Source organism: Leptonychotes weddellii, chromosome 3 (genome assembly GCF_054177405.1).
Source record: "Leptonychotes weddellii isolate Sample4059 chromosome 3, ASM5417740v2, whole genome shotgun sequence".
In the NCBI taxonomy this organism is placed as follows: domain Eukaryota; kingdom Metazoa; phylum Chordata; class Mammalia; order Carnivora; family Phocidae; genus Leptonychotes; species Leptonychotes weddellii.
The window spans coordinates 99,990,372-100,007,495 of NC_138371.1; the positions used below are offsets into that span (position 1 = coordinate 99,990,372).

Below are 17,124 nucleotides of genomic sequence, written 5' to 3' on the forward strand. Positions count from 1 at the left end.
CGCCTGGGTGGCTCAGTCGTTAAGCGTCTGCCTTCGGCTCAGGTCATGATCCCAGGGTCCTGGGATCGAGTCCCCACATCGGGCTCCCTGCCCCGCGGGAAGCCTGCTTCTCCCTCTCCCACTCCCCCTGCTTGTGTTCCTGCTCTCGCTGTCTCTCTCTCTGTCAAATAAATAAATAAAATCTTTAAAAAAAAAAAAAGATCCATGTTGGATTTCTGATCCATAGAACTGTAAGGTAGTAAATTTATGTTGTTTTAAGTTTGTGGCAGTTTGTTCTACCAGCAATAGACAACTAATACAGGCAAGACATCATACACTGCATATATTTAAAAGGTGAAAGCTTCTGAACCAGTTTTCAAATCTGTGGGCCACAACCCATTAATCTGTGGGCTGTAACAAGTATTAAATTTTTTTGAGGTGTCTTTATTATACCTCAGTAAAAAAAAGAAAAAGAACAAAATATCACAGTGCATTTCACAGATTCTTATCCCAAAACTGTACCCATTGTGACAAATATTGACACCAATTGTGACAAATTAGTGAGGGAGACAGTACAAGGGGTGTAGTAGGTAGGCTGCAAATCATGTCTCCAGCTCTTGTTTACTGATATCACTTGATTCAGTAGTAAATGGCAATCCGTTTTACCATTATCAAAATGGAGGAGGTGGATTTGTAGAGTTTAATTTTAATATTATTGTAATTTACAGCTGTGAAACGAAGGAGAATTTCACCTGTAGTTAGTAAGTATGAGATTTCCCACTGAGTTAATCTATGAACATTCACATAAGTTTCAACCAAGTATATGTATAGTGACTTTGTCCTTGAGGGTTCTGGGATGGAATAAATTTGTGAACAGGCATTAAACAAAGTTATTCCTAATTTTTAGCTATTGTATTGTTTACTTTCCAAACCCCTCCCCCTGGGTCACATGAACATATGAATAGAATAATACTTGATATGAGCTTTGTAATGGTTTTACATGATTGAATGTGCAAGTGCAAAGTACTGTTTCACGAACTGTTTCTCAGTTTTGTAGATATGTTTATCAGTGCTAGGTCAGGATGTGAAATGTGCTACTGTGGTTGCAGTCTAAACACTGTTCTAGATTGGTTCATTAGAATGCAGTTGCTATGGATCAACCTTATATCATGATCAAACAATCTGTGGTATTGGGATTTTTGTTGTTGTTGTTGTTACAAGACTGCTTACAAAGACAAAATATTAAGAAAAAGAAAGAATTCCCAGTGAGTAGAGGTTTCGTTTTCAAGCATCTTTGAGATACAGGCCTCAGGCTAGCATATGGGGTAGAGATTCCTCAGAAAGCACATAAAACAATCATGGAACTTCTCCCCTCCGAACCTCTATTTCTGATCAGGGTAACAAGGATACCATTTCTAGTTGCTGTCTTTACTCCCAGCAAGGGGATCCCTTGCCCATCCCACTTCAGGTCTGCCTCAGCTGGTGTCCCCAAGGCCACTCTACGTGCACTGGCACCGGGTCACACCTCTTTGTGGCTTCGGGTTGTGTAACAAATTACACCAAACACAGGGGCATTGAAAAAAAAAAAAAAGGAACATTGTCTTACATAGTTTCTGCAAGTCAGGAATTGGAGAGTGGCTTAACAGGGGTGTTTCTGGCTTACGGTCTTTCACCAGGTCAGAGTTAAGATATGGGCAAGGATTGCAGTCATCTGACAACAGGAGGATCCAGTGCCAAGAGGCTGCAAAGCTGATGCTGGCTGTTGGTTGTAGGCCTCATTTCCTGCTCACGTAGATGTCTCCTCGGGGCTACTTGAGTCTCAACACCAACGTGGCAGTTGGCTTATCCCAGGGCGAGTGATGCCAGAGAAAGCAAGATGGAAATGGCAATGTCTTTTATGACTTAACCTCAAAAGACCTACTCCATAATTTCCACACTTTCCTACAGGTAATGCACGTCATCCATGTTTGCTAGGGGAGGGGACCACACAGGGTGTGAATACCAGGAGGCAAGAATCTTTGCAGGCCATTTCCAAACCTCCCCACAACCTCCTGAAGCAATCTGATATACAGAGTGGACTATTTTACTTTATTTTAGCAGAATAAAGACCTAAATTATAGTTACCAAGAGGTGATTATTCAAGTTTCTGCAAGAATATAATTGAAATCAGCCCAGGAGTGAGAGGATGAACCCATATTGAATTGAACCTATATTAAAAGAACAGTAAGAAATCATTATGACATGGACACCCTATTGAAGAATCCTAAGACAGAGAAATGCTTAGAGAAAATCAGAACTTGGAAACTACCCCTCCCATTCCAAATGCCCAAAGTTTGGGTGATGATAGTTGGAAATTATACCTCCAGTTGCCGTGTGAAAATGCAAGTGATGACCCCTGACTGTTGTACATGCTCTACCTCTTGTACAGCCAGATGATGGAGGTAGTCTGGCCGAGATGGAGCAGGTGCCGTAAAGTCTCCCAAGGAACTATTAGTGTCTTCTCAGTTTGGGGACGGTTTAGCTGAGCCTCTTCCAAGAGGAGTGGGGAGGGAGTGGCAACGAAGAGAGTCAGTTCTGTGTCTGGAGGGCTTGCTCACTCAGGAGCATGAGCATGACATGCATCCTACAGAGCTGGTGAGCACCAGGGTTGATCTTTGAGTCCTGAGAGATGGTACAGCTTGCTCATCCCAGAGCCATGATTACCCCAACGGTCGGGCTTTATCTTTAGACCTAGTGGGCTATGTCTAGTCAGTCTGTGGAATTAGGACTTATTTGGGGGAGAAAGTAAAGCTTGTTGGTACTTGTGGACCTCATTACCCACATGCTACGGACCTGCAAACCAGTCAAGCCATTGCTCCTGTCTCACGGGTGGGGACACATTTTAGCTGTTGCCTTTTGGACCTTCATCTGCATATTCTTTTGCCTCTTCTCCTTTTCCTCTACTTTGTTTGGCCACATATTTAAAATAAGTTTTTTAAAATTTATTTTTATTTTTATTTTAAGATTTTATTTATTTATTTGACAGAGAGAGACACAGCGAGAGAGGAAACACAAGCAGGGGGAGTGGGAGAGGGAGAAGCAGGCTTCCCACAGAGCAGGGAGCCCGATCCCAGGATCCTGGGATCATGACCTGAGCTGAAGGCAGATGCTTAATGGCTGAGCCACCCCGGCGCCCCTTAAAATATGTTTTGAAAATAAGTGTGTTTACTTTATTTATTTATTTATATATTTTTTAAGATGTTATTTATTTATTTGACACAGAGAGAGAGATAGCGAGAGCAGGAACACAAGCAGGGGAATTGGGAGAGGGAGAAGCAGGCTTCCCGCTGAGCAGGGAGCCCGATTTGGGACTCGATTCCAGGACCCTGGGATCATTACCTGAGCTGAAGGCAGACGCTTAACGACTGAGCCACCCAGGCGCCCTGTTTACCTTTTTTAGACGGGTAATGTCACATGTTTTAAATTTTAAAGGGTATAAGAGTGATATAAAAGGATATAGAGTAACAGTTTCTCTCCTATCCAGTGGTGGTACATGTTTACAACTTGCTTTCAAAAAATGCGGTCTCATGTAACAATGTGTGTCAACTATACTTCAATTAAAAAAAATTATAAAAAGGAAAAAAAAGCAGCCTCTTTCTCCAGCAGGATAGCTTGGGCTTCTCTGTGGGGAGTTTGGACCCTGAGAGTGAAAGCAAAAGCAGAAACTGCCAGGCCTCTTAAGGTTTGGGCTTGGAAGTCCAGATTTAAGGGGTGAGGTGATAGACTCCACCTCTTGATGGAAGGAATGACAAAATCACATTGCAATAGGGAGGCATGATTCAGTGGAGGGCACACTGCATAGATCAGATGGCACCAGGTGTCCCTGTTGCCACAGCCCAGGGGCACAGGCCTGCTAAAGGACCGAGACCTCATCATAGGATTGCAGAATGGATTAGAGAATGCCTGCCCTCCCATCAACCTTACCACCACATCAACAGGGCTCCTGTATAATAATGTAGATTACAGCTGACAGAACTATAATGATCAGGCTCTATTTAAGAAGCAGTTTCTAGGGAAACCCAGATATAACAGAGGTGACAAAAACAAGGACACTAGAGGAAATGGAGGTCTCTGACATGTACAGCTATGGCAAACAGTAAACAGCCTAACTGCTGGCCAAAAACACAAAACTTCACACTGAGGCCTATTTACCTTACTTCCTTTTACCCAGTACATCATATATGGGTTTTAAGCAAAATTCACAGGCATACAGGCAGAGATTTTGGAATTATGACAGTGGGATCTTTAAAGTAACTTTAACGAGCTAAGGGCTCTAATGGAAAAAGCGGACAATATACAAGAACTTCTCTCTGTGTCCTTGCAAGATAGAAGGGCAAGGGAGCTCTCCTGTTCTTTTTATAAGGGCACTAATCCCATTCATGAGCGCTCCACTCTCATGACCTAATCACCTCCCCAAAGCCCTACCTCTAAATACTATCACACTGAGGGTTACATTTTAACATATGGATTTTGGGAGGACACAAATATTCAGTGGTTGCCAGGGTTTTGGGGGAGAAGTGTAGAGGTGAAGCATAGGGAATTATTTGAGTGGTGAAATTATTCTATATGAAACTGAAAGGGTAGATACAAGCTTTTATCCATTTGTGAAAACCTGTAAAACTGTACAATGCTGAGTGAAACTTGATGTAAATTATGGACTTTAATAACAATTTATCAATCTTATTTCCATGATTTGAATTTTGAGAGTCCTTTTTCTTTTTGCATTTTTTTATTATGTTATGTTAATCACCATACATCATTAGTTTTTGATGTAGTGTTCCATGATTCATTGTTTGAGTATAACACCCAGTGCTCCATGCAGAATGTGCCCTTTAATACCCATCACCAGGCTAACCCATCTCCCACCCCCCTCCCCTCTAGAACCCTCAGTTTGTTTCTCAGAGTCCATAGTCTCTCATGGTTCGTGAGAGTCCTTTATATATTTTATACACAAGTGTTTTGTCAGATATGTGGTTTGAAATTATTCCCAATATTCCACTGTAGGGATATAACACTAATGCAAGATGTTAACGATACGGCAAATTCTGTATTGGGTGTTGGGGTATGATGGGTATATGGAACTATATGTACTATCTGCTTAGTTATTCTGTAAAATTAAAACTGTACTAACAATAAAGTCTATTAATTATTTTTGAAAGTCTGAGTCTCATTTTTCTCATTTTACAATGAGGAGAGAGGAGTAAGTTACTTCTTATATTTTTTCCATCTTTAACATTTAGGATTTCCCCCTTCTAAATAAAATTTATTTAGAGCAGTTTAGATTCACAGCAAAATAGAGCAGGGAGTAGAGAGTTCCAGTATACCTCCTGTACTCACAGAAGCACAACTTCCACTAATCAATACCCACCGTGATACATTTGTTATAATTGATAAACTTACAATGATACATTCTTATCCCCTAAAGTCCGCAGTTTACACCAGGGTTTACTCCTGGTATTGTACATTCTATAGGTTTGACAAATGTATGATTACATGTATTCATCCCTAGAATATCATACAGAATAGTTTTACTACCCTACAAGTCCTCTATGCTCCACCAATTTGTCCCTCCTTCTCCTTAACCCAAGGGACATCTTTGTGGAATGGTTCTGCATCTTGATTTTGGTGATTACACAAATCTACATTTGATAAAATGACAGAACTGTACACACAGATTGTATCCATGTCAATTTTCTGGTTTTGATATTGTGCTCCTAGTTATTTAAGATATAATCGTTGGGGGAACCTGGGTAAAAGGTAAACGGGACCTCACTGCACTATCTTTGCAACTTGTTGTGATTCTGTTATTATTTCAAAATAAAAAAAATAAAAAAATAAAAAAATCTGGTTTTGTTCAAATAAAACAGCACTGAATTTTCTGAGAAAGGTTTGGAAAAAGAGAAACCCAACTTTCTTAGAAGCTTTGCGGTATCATGTAGTTGTATGTTATCACGAACCAAACATTGTTGTTCATAGCAGAAGACCAAGTTAAAACAAGTGAAAACCCAACTCCATAATGTGGTGAATTAAAAAACAACTCCCTTTTTTACAGAAGCATCACCTGAAGTGATTTAAAGAGGAGTAGAAAACACAATGGAAAGCTACTGGCACAAAAGCTCCCTCAAGAAATGAATTTTAAAACACTCATTTCCATTCCATATTTTAACTCCTTATGTTCCAGCAAAGAACAGAAAACCTAATAGCTACAGTTCTCCAGCACAGTGTAGACATACAGCTATTCGATTAAGAAAAGTGTTTTTAGTCCTTGTTCTGGCATTCTCAGGGGTAGGATTGTGTATGTCATATAACCAAAAGTCTGTCAAACTTTTACACTAAAAAGTGTAAAGTACTTAAAAAAAACTTTCAATGTATTTTGGATTTTAGTTCACTTTGACTTAATTAAAAATATATACTCCAAAGAGGTATTCATTCGTGGGTGGGTAAAATGATCTGCCCTGTGTCACATATTCTGAAACAATTTTGCATAGTGATTTATATTTGCCAAAAAAAAAAAAAAAAGGACAGAGTAGTCTTTGCACAGAAGTTGTCGCTGCCAGTATAAGCTAAAATCGGCTCATAAATTTTTTTTTAAAGATTTATTTATTTATTTGTCAGAGAGAGAGAGCGCACAAGCAGGGGGAGCAAGCAGAGGGAGAGGGAGAAGCAGGCTCCTTACTGAGCAAGGAGCCCTATGGGGGACTCGATCCCAGGACACTGGGATCATGACTTGAGCCGAAGGCAGACGCTTTAACGACTGAGCCACCCAGGCGTCCGTCTCATAAGATTTAAGGTCTCCCTTTCCCCAAAATTTAGGGGCTAAGATAAAGTCCAAGATGCTCAGAACATTAAGCAATTTTGTCCCCTTGTGCAGCAATGCTTTTAATGTAAAGGGTTTAAGGAAGTACACTCCGAAGTGCCCCACAGTCCAAGTCGGAAAAGAGGCTGACACCCGCATGCGGCTTCATCACCTGGTACGGTTTTTCGGTCTCAGCGGTCAGTCCTAGTCCCATTCCCTAGACTTTATTTATTTATTTATTTAAAGATTTTATTTATTTATTTGAGAGAGAGAGAATGAGAGACAGAGAGCATGAGAGGGAGGAAGGTCAGAGGGAGAAGCAGACTCCCTGCCGAACAGGGAGCCCGATGCGGGACTCGATCCCGGGACTCCAGGATCATGACCTGAGCCCAAGGCAGTCGCTTAACCAACTGAGCCACCCAGGCGTCCCTCATTCCCTAGACTTTAAAGGTGCCGTCCTCCCCAACTACACTACACAGCGCGACCAAAAACGGAAGTTGGGCCTTCCTCCGATACAAGATGGCGACCATGCGACGCTCTACGCTGCCCCGACCGCGACTCGGCAGCCGGAAGTCCTCCGGCCCTGGCCATTAGGAAGCGGAAGTAAAAGGCTGTAGCTAGTTGGGCTATTGCTCTGCGAGACCGGCTTGTGAGGGGAGCCGCGGGAAAGGCGCGTGTCGGCCGCTCACTGGCGCAGCCGCTGCCGCCACCGTCACCGCCCCGCCCCGCCCCAGCGTTGTCGCTGGCATCGTCGCGGACGAAGCGCGGTCCCAGCATGGGCAGGAAGGGGGACGCGGGCGGCGCGTGTGTCGCGGCTGCGCGGCCGTTGACAGGTACCCTGGCGTGGCGTGGGGAGGTCTCGTGGACGGGCAGAGGGTCTGGGACGCGAGGCGACCCCGTGCCCCGGTCACCTTGAGCTTCCGCTTCTTCCCTCAGTTTCCCCTTCCGTGCCCCAGTCCTGTCCCTATATGCGAGTCCCGCAAGTTGCCCTCAGTGGTCTTCTGGGCAAGGTATCGCTTCAGCGAAAGTGGCCGCGGGCTCTCTTTAGCGGTTTTGAGCCTTCATTGAAGAGCTTTGAGCCCCATGTGCCCAAGTGCAGAAGGAGGTGGGGGAACTGCCCTAACCTGAATTTAGACCAAACCTGACCCTAAGTAGATTGAGAACCAGCAGTTTGCAGGACTCTGATTGGAGAACGACTTGATCTTTTTATAGATTTCTATTTTCCCTAAAATGAATTCGCGTGATGCATATTGGTTGCCGTTTTCATTTAAATACGAGGATCTGTTGGCTGGAGATTGGATGATCCGGTTTCACTTTTTGTGGGACCTGCCAGAAGAATAAAATCTGCGTACATCGCCAATAAGTTATGGATGTGAACTATTCTTCGTTGGCCAAAATCACTAGATTGTTTTGCATTTCTTGCCAGATTTGAGGACTAGCATATTTTGTTCATTTGAAGTCCGGAGGTCTTATACCTTACTGTGTTACACTATCTTGGAAACATTCATTGTGCACTTGCCAGCCAGTTTTAGTGTGATATTTGAAGACACTTAAAATAGTTACTTAACACCACAAAATTTGGGATGATTGTAGCTTTTCCACTTGGCTTGCTTTTGATAAACTTAGTTGATACTTTTTTTTTAAAGATTTTATTTATTTTTACAGAGTAGGGGGAGGGGCAAAGGGAGAGGGAAAGAGAATCTCAAGCAGGTTCTGTGCTGAGCCTGAAGGGGGAGGCTTGATCTGTTGACCCTGAGATCATGACCTGAGGGGAAATCAAGAGTCTGAGCTTGACCACTGAACCACCTAGGTGCCCCGACACTCATTTTAATAAAGGAAATAAACATTGCTTAGTACAGTAGCATGACAACTTTATAGCCCACCCTTTAACTTGAGGGGAAGAACTTGAACTATGTAGAAAATTCTGTTAGGTCTTTCCTGCAGTTACCTGTGATCATTTTCATATCAGATGTGTAGTAACTACTATTATAAAAATTTAGATTTATGTGGCTGCAGCAAATGGACTTGCTAATAGGTATAAATGCATATTAAGTTTAATTATTTGGGAAGTAAATTTATTTCTCAAGAAGGGTCCTTCCTAATATTTTTCCTTACTGTTCTGTATGTTGAAGCTCAGATGGCTGTAAACTTGCAGGGTGCAAGTTGGTTTTTTAAGAGTTTGTCAGCTATTATCTTCAGTTTAGAAATGGAAAAAGAAGGAGTTGGTGATTTAGAATTTTATGCCTCTTCTGTTTTCCAAAAAGTGAAAAGTGTTTTTGGCATAATACAAGTTTTATTAATATTTCCAATATCTTACTGTAGATCAATGAATAGGAGATAGTCATTAATTTAAACTAAGGAAAATGGGCCACAGACTAGATCTTACAGATAATACATTTGGGCCTAGGACTTACAGAATGTTTTTAATTTACCCACCATGCCGCAAGCATTGTGCCTATGATCATGCAATGCCACATTGTAGATTCTGACAGCTATTATTTCTCACAGTATTCATATTACTTAAATTACAACATTTAAGGACCACTAGGATCAGAGTGATAAGATTCTCATAAAATGAAGACATTCTGAAACAAAAGGCCATTTCAGTGAAGTTCTTACTTCTCTAAAACAGTCTTTTCCTGTAGTTTAGCCTGTGGCATCAAGGATGTGGGGTCTAGGTAGGAAAGCTCTTCTTTAATGTCCACTTTTCTCTGTCATCTCCAGTGGTGCTACACCTTGCCCCAAGAACTCTCTCTCTCTTTTAAAATAGTTCAAGGGGATCTCTGGGTGAGTCTTGGTGCATAGTTTTCATTTTAACCCTTCTTAAGTCCTAGGCTTTTTGTAGCATCTTTCCTCTTGGTGTCACACTCCTTTCTTTCTCCCCTTAATGAATGAAGCATGTATTTGTTTATTTCATTTGGAGCACCTCCTGTGTTCCAGGCATTATGCTAAGCATATGGCCCGGACAGACAAAACTCCCTGCTCTTGAGGAGCTCACATTCTGTCCCCGAAGCGAGCCTGAATACAGATCTGTCAGGCTAGTTGGTCAGTTCGCTTTGGTCCCAACTTCAGGCTGTCATGCTTGGTTTCATGTTGAATCTGTGCCTTCCTCAGTCATCTATATCCCAAGGACTCTGCCCCTAGGAAGTCCCTGGACTTGCCTTGGTTCTCACAAGAAAGCTCTTTGCTCAGTCAGGGTCAGCACGGTATGAATTCTTATCCTTCCAAACCAGACAACCAGGGGGATAGCATAGTATTGTGGAACTTAAAAACAGGCAGATGTGGGTTCCAAGCATTGCTATTTATTAGTCAGGCAAGTTCCTCAGCCTCTCTGAGCTTCCATTTTCTTATTTTTAAAGTGAGAGTGATAGTGTTTCAGCCATTATGCCATATAGTTATAGAATATCTACTGTTTGCCAGGTACTTTGCTATTTGCTGTGGTGAACAAAGTAGATATGGCTGCCACACTTCTCCTGGATAGTTGTGTGGAAGGACTAGATATCATGGTATATGCAAAGTACCTGACACCATGCTTGGCCCAGAGCAATTGCTCAGTAATGCTAATGTTTCCTGGGGGACCTCTTGTCACTCCCTGTTCCCCACTCTATGCATGCAGCCTGCTTGGGGTTACTGGCAGTGGTGTCCAGTTTCCAGTCCAGAATTACCACTTTGGGGATTATATGTCTAGGCCCCTTCAGGGCAAATTGTAAACAGAGCTGTAGTGCAGTACTGCTTGAACATAGTTCATATATTCTGTCTCCAGTTTAGAAGTTTCGTGACTTTTGGGGAGGATTTTTTTTTCCCTAACCACAGAAAATGTATTTCCAAGACATTTTTTTGAGCCCATGTAATAACGATGCATTATTATTCTGTAATTTAGAAGGTGGTTTCTTATGAGAATGTCTTTTATTAGAACAATTAATTCTATATTTTCATGTTGCTTTTTCATTCTCAGTGTCCTGGTGTGGCAATTTTCATGTTGCTTTTTCATTCTCACAGTGTCCTGGTGTGGCACATAGTGGTACTCCTATTTCAGAGTCTGGGAGACCAAGGGCCAGAGAAGTTACTAGGGAACTTGCCTATGGTTAAACTGCTAGTAAGTAGCAAACGCAGTAATTTATCAGAAGTCCCTGACTCTGAAAGGTTCTCTCTTTTCACTCACCAAGTTTTTCTATCATGCAGAGCAGGTTTCTGAGGCTATAGTTCAGGGGCCTGTAGGGGAGGGTGTCTAAGAGTTCTGGAGTGGTCTGAAGTTATATGTAAAAGTTTCGGTCCTTGCTTGCCCCTCTGTAGGAAATGTCAGTAACTTTTGCTTCACTCTGAAAGAGCCACCCTCCCCACCCCCCACCTCCCACCCCAGCCAGAAATCACTGCTAACGGGTTTCAGTGTCAGGGGTCTAGTTGGTTAGCCCTAGTCTTTAAAAATGTTGGTTATTTACTTATTTATTTATTTATGCATGCTTATTTATAAATGGGATATTAATATTAATTAGCCAATTAAATCAATCAGTTAAGCTGGCAATGCCTGGACTAAAGTAACTTTTCTATTTGGTTTAATTTATTTTGCTTTTGACCATTTGTTTTTTAGAGATACTGTGTGTTATATGAAGCAGGATATTGGCACAAATGTTAATGCTTTTTGTAAAAAGAGGGTACTGACTGGTCCTCCAAACAATAGCTTTTCTAACCAGTATCTCAAGGAATTGGGGTGAGTCTGGGGTGAGCCTTACCAGACATTAGCATGCAGAAGCACAACTTTGTTTTGGTGTTTCCCACATATTCAGGTCCTCTTTGGGTTCCCATTCAAATGGGTGGAACTTAGATACTGACTTATATAGCCTGGGGGAAGTCTGATTAGGGTTCTATGAGGCAGTCTTCTGAGATGAAAACTCAGGCCAAAGAAACCTGCAGCTGGAGGCCTTTTTCTGAAATGATCTGGACACCTCACTGTGCTTGAGGAGGTTGCTGCTGGGAGTTCAGGAGGCCTGCATTCGATGGCCATGCCAATTTACCAGTGACCCCAACTTCTTTATTTTGTAGATAGGGACCCATTGAGTTCTAACATTCTTCATTCAGAACTGGTATTTGCTATTTGCATTTATATTCAAGACCCATTGGTTAGCTCCCTAGGGCTGTGGTAAGAAAGTATCAAATTGTGTGGCTTAGAGCAATGACAGTTTCTTTTCTTCCAGTTTTGGAGGCCAGACATTCTAAATCAAGGTGTCACAGGATCATGTTCCCTCTGAAATCTGTAGGGAGTCTTTCTTTGCCTCTTCCAGCATCTGCTAGCCCTAGGAGTTCTGTGGTTTGCAGTATAGTTCCAGTGTCTGCCTCCGTCTTTCCTGGCATTCTCCCTGTGTCTATTCACATGGTGTTCCCACTGCATGCCTGTCTCTCTGTCCACATTTTCCTTCTTTTGTAACACCAGTCTTACTGGATTAGGGCCCACCCTAATGACCTCATTTTAACTAGATTACCTCTGTTAAGACCCTGTTTCCAAATAAGTTCATATTTCGAGGTGCTGGGTTAGGACTTTTGGGAGGACCCCATTTAATACCCATCATTTACATTTTCATCTGCCTCAGCTTTGTTTACTGTCATGCTTCGTAAACTTTGTGTGCAACCTGCTGTGCCACCAACTGACTTTTATACCTGTGCATAGTATAGGCGCCCCAGGAAATGAAATGGAGTCTTTGTAGGAAAGAGTGTATGATCTATACTCCTTTAGTTATGTATCAGTCACTCAGCAAGGTGAAACCATGGAGATAGTAGGTGCTGTTAAATTTTAGAAGCATTTCCATTTCTGTAATTTTCATGTTATTTTGTGTCTCTAAGTATCAAGACTCAGGTTTAAACATTTCTTTGTAGCAAAACCTTTTTCTTTTTCTTTTTTTTTTTCCCTTTTTAGGGGTTTGCTATAAAATGGGACTTCTGATTATATTCACTGGACTATGGCTGTTTTCCTCAGTAAAGGCAGATTCAAAAGCCATTACAACCTCTCTTACGACAAAATGGTTTTCCACTCCGTTGTTGTTAGAAGTCAGGTAAGAAGACATCTTTTTTTCCTTTAATGTGTTTGAGTAAAAATGTGGGATCTGCTAGTGAGTATTCAGGAGCTTTTTTAGGCAGCGAGATTATCATCACATGCATTTAGTCAGCGCCTCTTTCAGTGTGCATTGTGCTGTGTGCTAGTCAGAGGCTGTTAGAACCACAGAATCTGTCAGTAGGATAGGATAATATTGATTCATAGAGATACTTAGGGACTTCTTTGGACAAATATATTGAACTGGTTAAACTATCTTCCAAGAAAGGTGCACATGTGGTAATAAAGGAAGAGAAAGTTGTACTTAAAGGAATTTTTCTATTTATTTGAAAAAGGTTTTAAGAGATGTTTAATAAAAGAGAAAGAAGAGAGTTTGGCAAGATGGGGGGAAAGAGGGCCTGCTCCTTCTAAGAAGTTGGAAGAAGATCTTGAGATACAAGAACGCAGAGGGGAGTCCGAGGACATGGCTAGATTTTATCTAAGATTTACATGTTCCACATTTTAACATCTCCAAAATTAAGATGCATTTTAATGCAATCAAGATGTTATCTTACAGTTAAAATCAGTAACATTTTCCTTTTTAGTGTTTCATAAAAACGATATGTCTTAAAATTGACAGTGTCTTAAAATCTATAAAATACAGTATAGTCAATGATTTCTTGGGAAATTTTGTATTCCAAGTGTATTTTTTAGTTAGTGTTTATAATATAAATAACCAGATACCTCTCTTTTAGTCGGTTTTTTGTTTATAGAGGGAAACTTATTTTTATTGTATCTGAAATAATATATAGCTAGGACTTGTAGAGAATCTCCTAAAACATAAATTTAGGTAGATTGAATGGCAAGCAGTTGGTAAATCTCAGAATTTGATAGTGCTAGAAATTTGAACTGTTGCATTAATTCAATTAACCTTGGTCTATCTTTGTACTCTTCAACTTAGAATTTTGTCTTCTGACATTTCCTCCTTCATCCCTAGAAAAATGTGAATGAAGAGTTTTTGTTGTGGTGATTGTGTTTATGAATAGTTGCTAAGGAAACAGCTTCATTTGGTATTGATAAGAGGACTAGTGGGAAAGTGGGACTTTTAGGATCTGATTTTAGCTTGCTGAGGAGCCTCATGGACTTTCTTTTGATTAGACTTAACCTTGTATCACTCCTCTGTGCCTCCCTTTTCTCAACAATAAAATGGCCAAAAGAAAAAATTCCTACTGCATTTATTTCATAGCAGTGTTATAATTTGATAAATGGTTTGAGCTCTTCCAGTGTCAGAACTTTATTAGATAGAGAGGGCACTTATAAAAGTGAAGTGACCGAAGGTTGAGATCTAAGCTGCCTGAGTGGACTCTGTTAGCTGACCTTCCCACCGCCCCATCTTATTTTGGCTGATTTGTCTGGTGTAAATCTAAGTGTTTGAGGTTTACTATACTTTTTAAATAATTTTGTGCAATTAAACTGTAACATGTTTTATAATACTTCGCTTGACGTTCTTTACTGAGTTCTACTCAGTTACTCTCACACTAATTTTTTGTTTTGTACATTGTCTTAAGATTCTTATGGCATATACTTACGGGACTTTTGAAAAAGCATGTTAAAACTGTCAGCCTTAATTAACCCATTTTTTTCAGTTTCTTTGATCTCTGTGAAGTGAATAATACATACTGCTTCCTCCACCAACTTTTCCTTTCACAAACATTGCCCCTTTTCATGATTTCCTGGCCATTTGCCATTTTGGTTGACTATTTTTAGTCCTCTTCTGTGGTTATTTGCAGACATTTTGCCAGGGTAATGGCAGTCTAGGCAACTCAGAAATAAGTTGTGCATATTAGAAATCCTTGATATTTCCCTACAGAAGTAGCTGAGGCGGGGCGCCTGGGTGGCTCAGTTGGTTAAGCGACTGCCTTCGGCTCAGGTCATGATCTTGGAGTCCCGGGATTGAGTCCCGCATCGGGCTCCCTGCTCAGCGGGGAGTCTGCTTCTCCCTCTGACCCTCCCCCCTCTCATGTGCTCTCTGTCTCTCTCATTCTCTCTGTCTCAAATAAATAAATAAAATCTTAAAAAAAAAAAAAAAAAAAAGTAGCTGAGGCCACTATTCTTCCCTCCAGGTCCATGGCAGACATGGATGGCAGATCACAGCATTGTCCATCTGAGTGAGGGTGAGGGGACAGAATATATCTCTACACATTGAGGCATGCAGCTACCACAGATACTTTACCTTCCCTGCATCTAGCCCTTAGGGACTAAAAATATTCCCATGTATATTTTTAGATTAGGCCTGATCCTAATGAAGCAGTTGTAGCTTTCTGGTTGTTCATGAAGTGATATATATTTAATTGAAGTAGAACACTGAATATGTTTTGAACAGCCATAGTTACTAACAGAAATCTTATATAAATAAAGCTACTGTTGTTAAAATGGAAACCAATAATCATTTATTGAGTACTAGATACTATAGTGGCCCAAGAATGCAGAATGATAGAGATATAAATCAAATAGATTTGATTTTGCATTCCAGATTTTTCATTTGCTAACTCTGTGCTTATGCAAATCAGTAACCTCTCTGAGTTACAGTTTCTTCATTCTAAAAATGGTTATAAATCAGGGTGGCTGTGAGGATTTAAGGGCGTGGGTGAATATACCAAGCATAGTGGCTGTTGCATAGTAAGCCCTCCTTAAATATTCATTTCCCCTCCCTTACTAGTTCTTTATGGAAGGAAGACCAATTCTGATCTCCAACAATAACTTTGGAAATCTAGAAAACAAGTTTGTTACCAGATTTATGCTATCTGGTGGACATTCAGGTTGTTTACGTTTTTTTTTCTTCTGTCATAGACTAAAAACTTTTTATTGTGATCTTTCAAAACATTTGTAAGTGGAGAGAATGGTACATATAATGTGCTTTCCCTCTACCTGTCACTCAGTTTTGGCAATTATCAACTCAAGTCCAGTAACCCATAACTACCACCACCCTCCTCCCTTATCCTGCTGGAATATTTTAAAACAAATCCTAGACATCATATAATTTCATCCGAAAAACTGTAGATGTTGTACTCATGGAATAAGAATAAGAAGCTAAAAACAATTTAAAATGAAAAGCAAACAAAAATTATACTGTAAACAAATGGCAGCATTCCTTTTAATATTGTCTTGTATTGTTCTTACCTTCCTTGGATTAGTTCAGTGGATCTAGTCAATAATTTTCTTAAGACTGAAAGTTAGATGTTGTAAGACTTATTTATGCAATGGGGATGAAGAAGACAATATACTTCAAATTTTCCTGTAATTATATGAGGAGCATATATTTATTTGGAGATGGCCTTTACAGGAAGGTCTTAGCTTCAGTGAATCCTTGTTTTCACCATTACAACCTTTGAGTGTATTATCCCTTCCCCCTCTTCCACAAGCTTATCTTGTGAATGCAGCTTTAATTCATGAATTTAGCGTTTATTTGCATATCATAATCTATTTGTCTTAGTATCTGTTTTCTTGATCATAAGCTATTATAGGGTTGGTATGATGTCTGTACTAGTTACTAGAAAGCCTAGAAAAATGCCACATTCAAGGAGGTACTAAATAATTTAATACATTGTGATAATGGGTATTTTCAGAAACCTGTTTTTAGAGAGGCTGTATTACCAGGAAATGTTTCTTATTTTTCCCATATTTCTGTGTCTAGCTGTGGAGTAGAGTGAGAGTTGTACACCCCAGTGTTGACAAGTAATGGGAAAGTCTTCCTTTGGCTAGGTAAGCTGAGATCCAGATCTGTAGTTTGCTTTAAGACAGTGAAAGATCACCACTACATTAGTATTCTGTCTCAGAGGAGAAGATAACCAATTTACATGAATCATTCAATCAATACACACATTTTCTTTTAGGGATTTTAGACTCTGGAATGAAGGGAAATTTAGAACGGCCATTATTTAGATCCGTAGAGTAAAGTCAAGAAAAAATTAAGGTGGCGTTAAGTTCTAAGAACTTATTTTATTAAACTGAAATTTGGTGATCTTGAAAATTTGGATTTATGGATGTTAAAAGATTACAACATGCTTCCTTTAGTCTCCTAGAAATTTTTTTAGGGTTCACGGTTTCCTTGGGAGAACCTTAGGCAAAACATATTTTTTGTTCTTTGAAAGTTCTTTCAGAAAATAAGTGAGCAGAACTAGTACCAGAATTATCAGTTCTTAATTCTACTTCTACTACCAAAAGCATTTTCACAAAATGGGGTTTCATAAGCTTTATTTATATTGGGACTTCCCTCTTGTTACATTAT

The 17,124-nt window shown here is 40.3% G+C and overlaps 1 protein-coding gene and 1 long non-coding RNA gene across 3 annotated transcripts in view; both read left to right on the plus strand.

Moving 5' to 3' along the window:
* The first annotated feature begins 7,407 nt into the window (after nt 1-7,407).
* The window catches only part of UGGT1 (UDP-glucose glycoprotein glucosyltransferase 1), a 93,937-nt gene continuing 84,220 nt past the window's right edge, over nt 7,408-17,124 (plus strand). For both annotated transcript variants that reach the window (XM_081814651.1, XM_081814652.1), the window contains exons 1-2: nt 7,408-7,647; nt 12,723-12,858. In XM_081814651.1, the coding sequence (XP_081670777.1) occupies nt 7,590-7,647; nt 12,723-12,858 (194 nt within the window). In that variant the 5' untranslated portion in view covers nt 7,408-7,589. The remainder of the gene's footprint in view (nt 7,648-12,722; nt 12,859-17,124) is intronic.
* LOC145720584 (uncharacterized) lies at nt 12,870-15,087 on the plus strand. The gene is made up of 2 exons (XR_014143665.1): nt 12,870-14,717; nt 14,940-15,087. It is a non-coding gene; the product is annotated as an uncharacterized LOC145720584 (long non-coding RNA).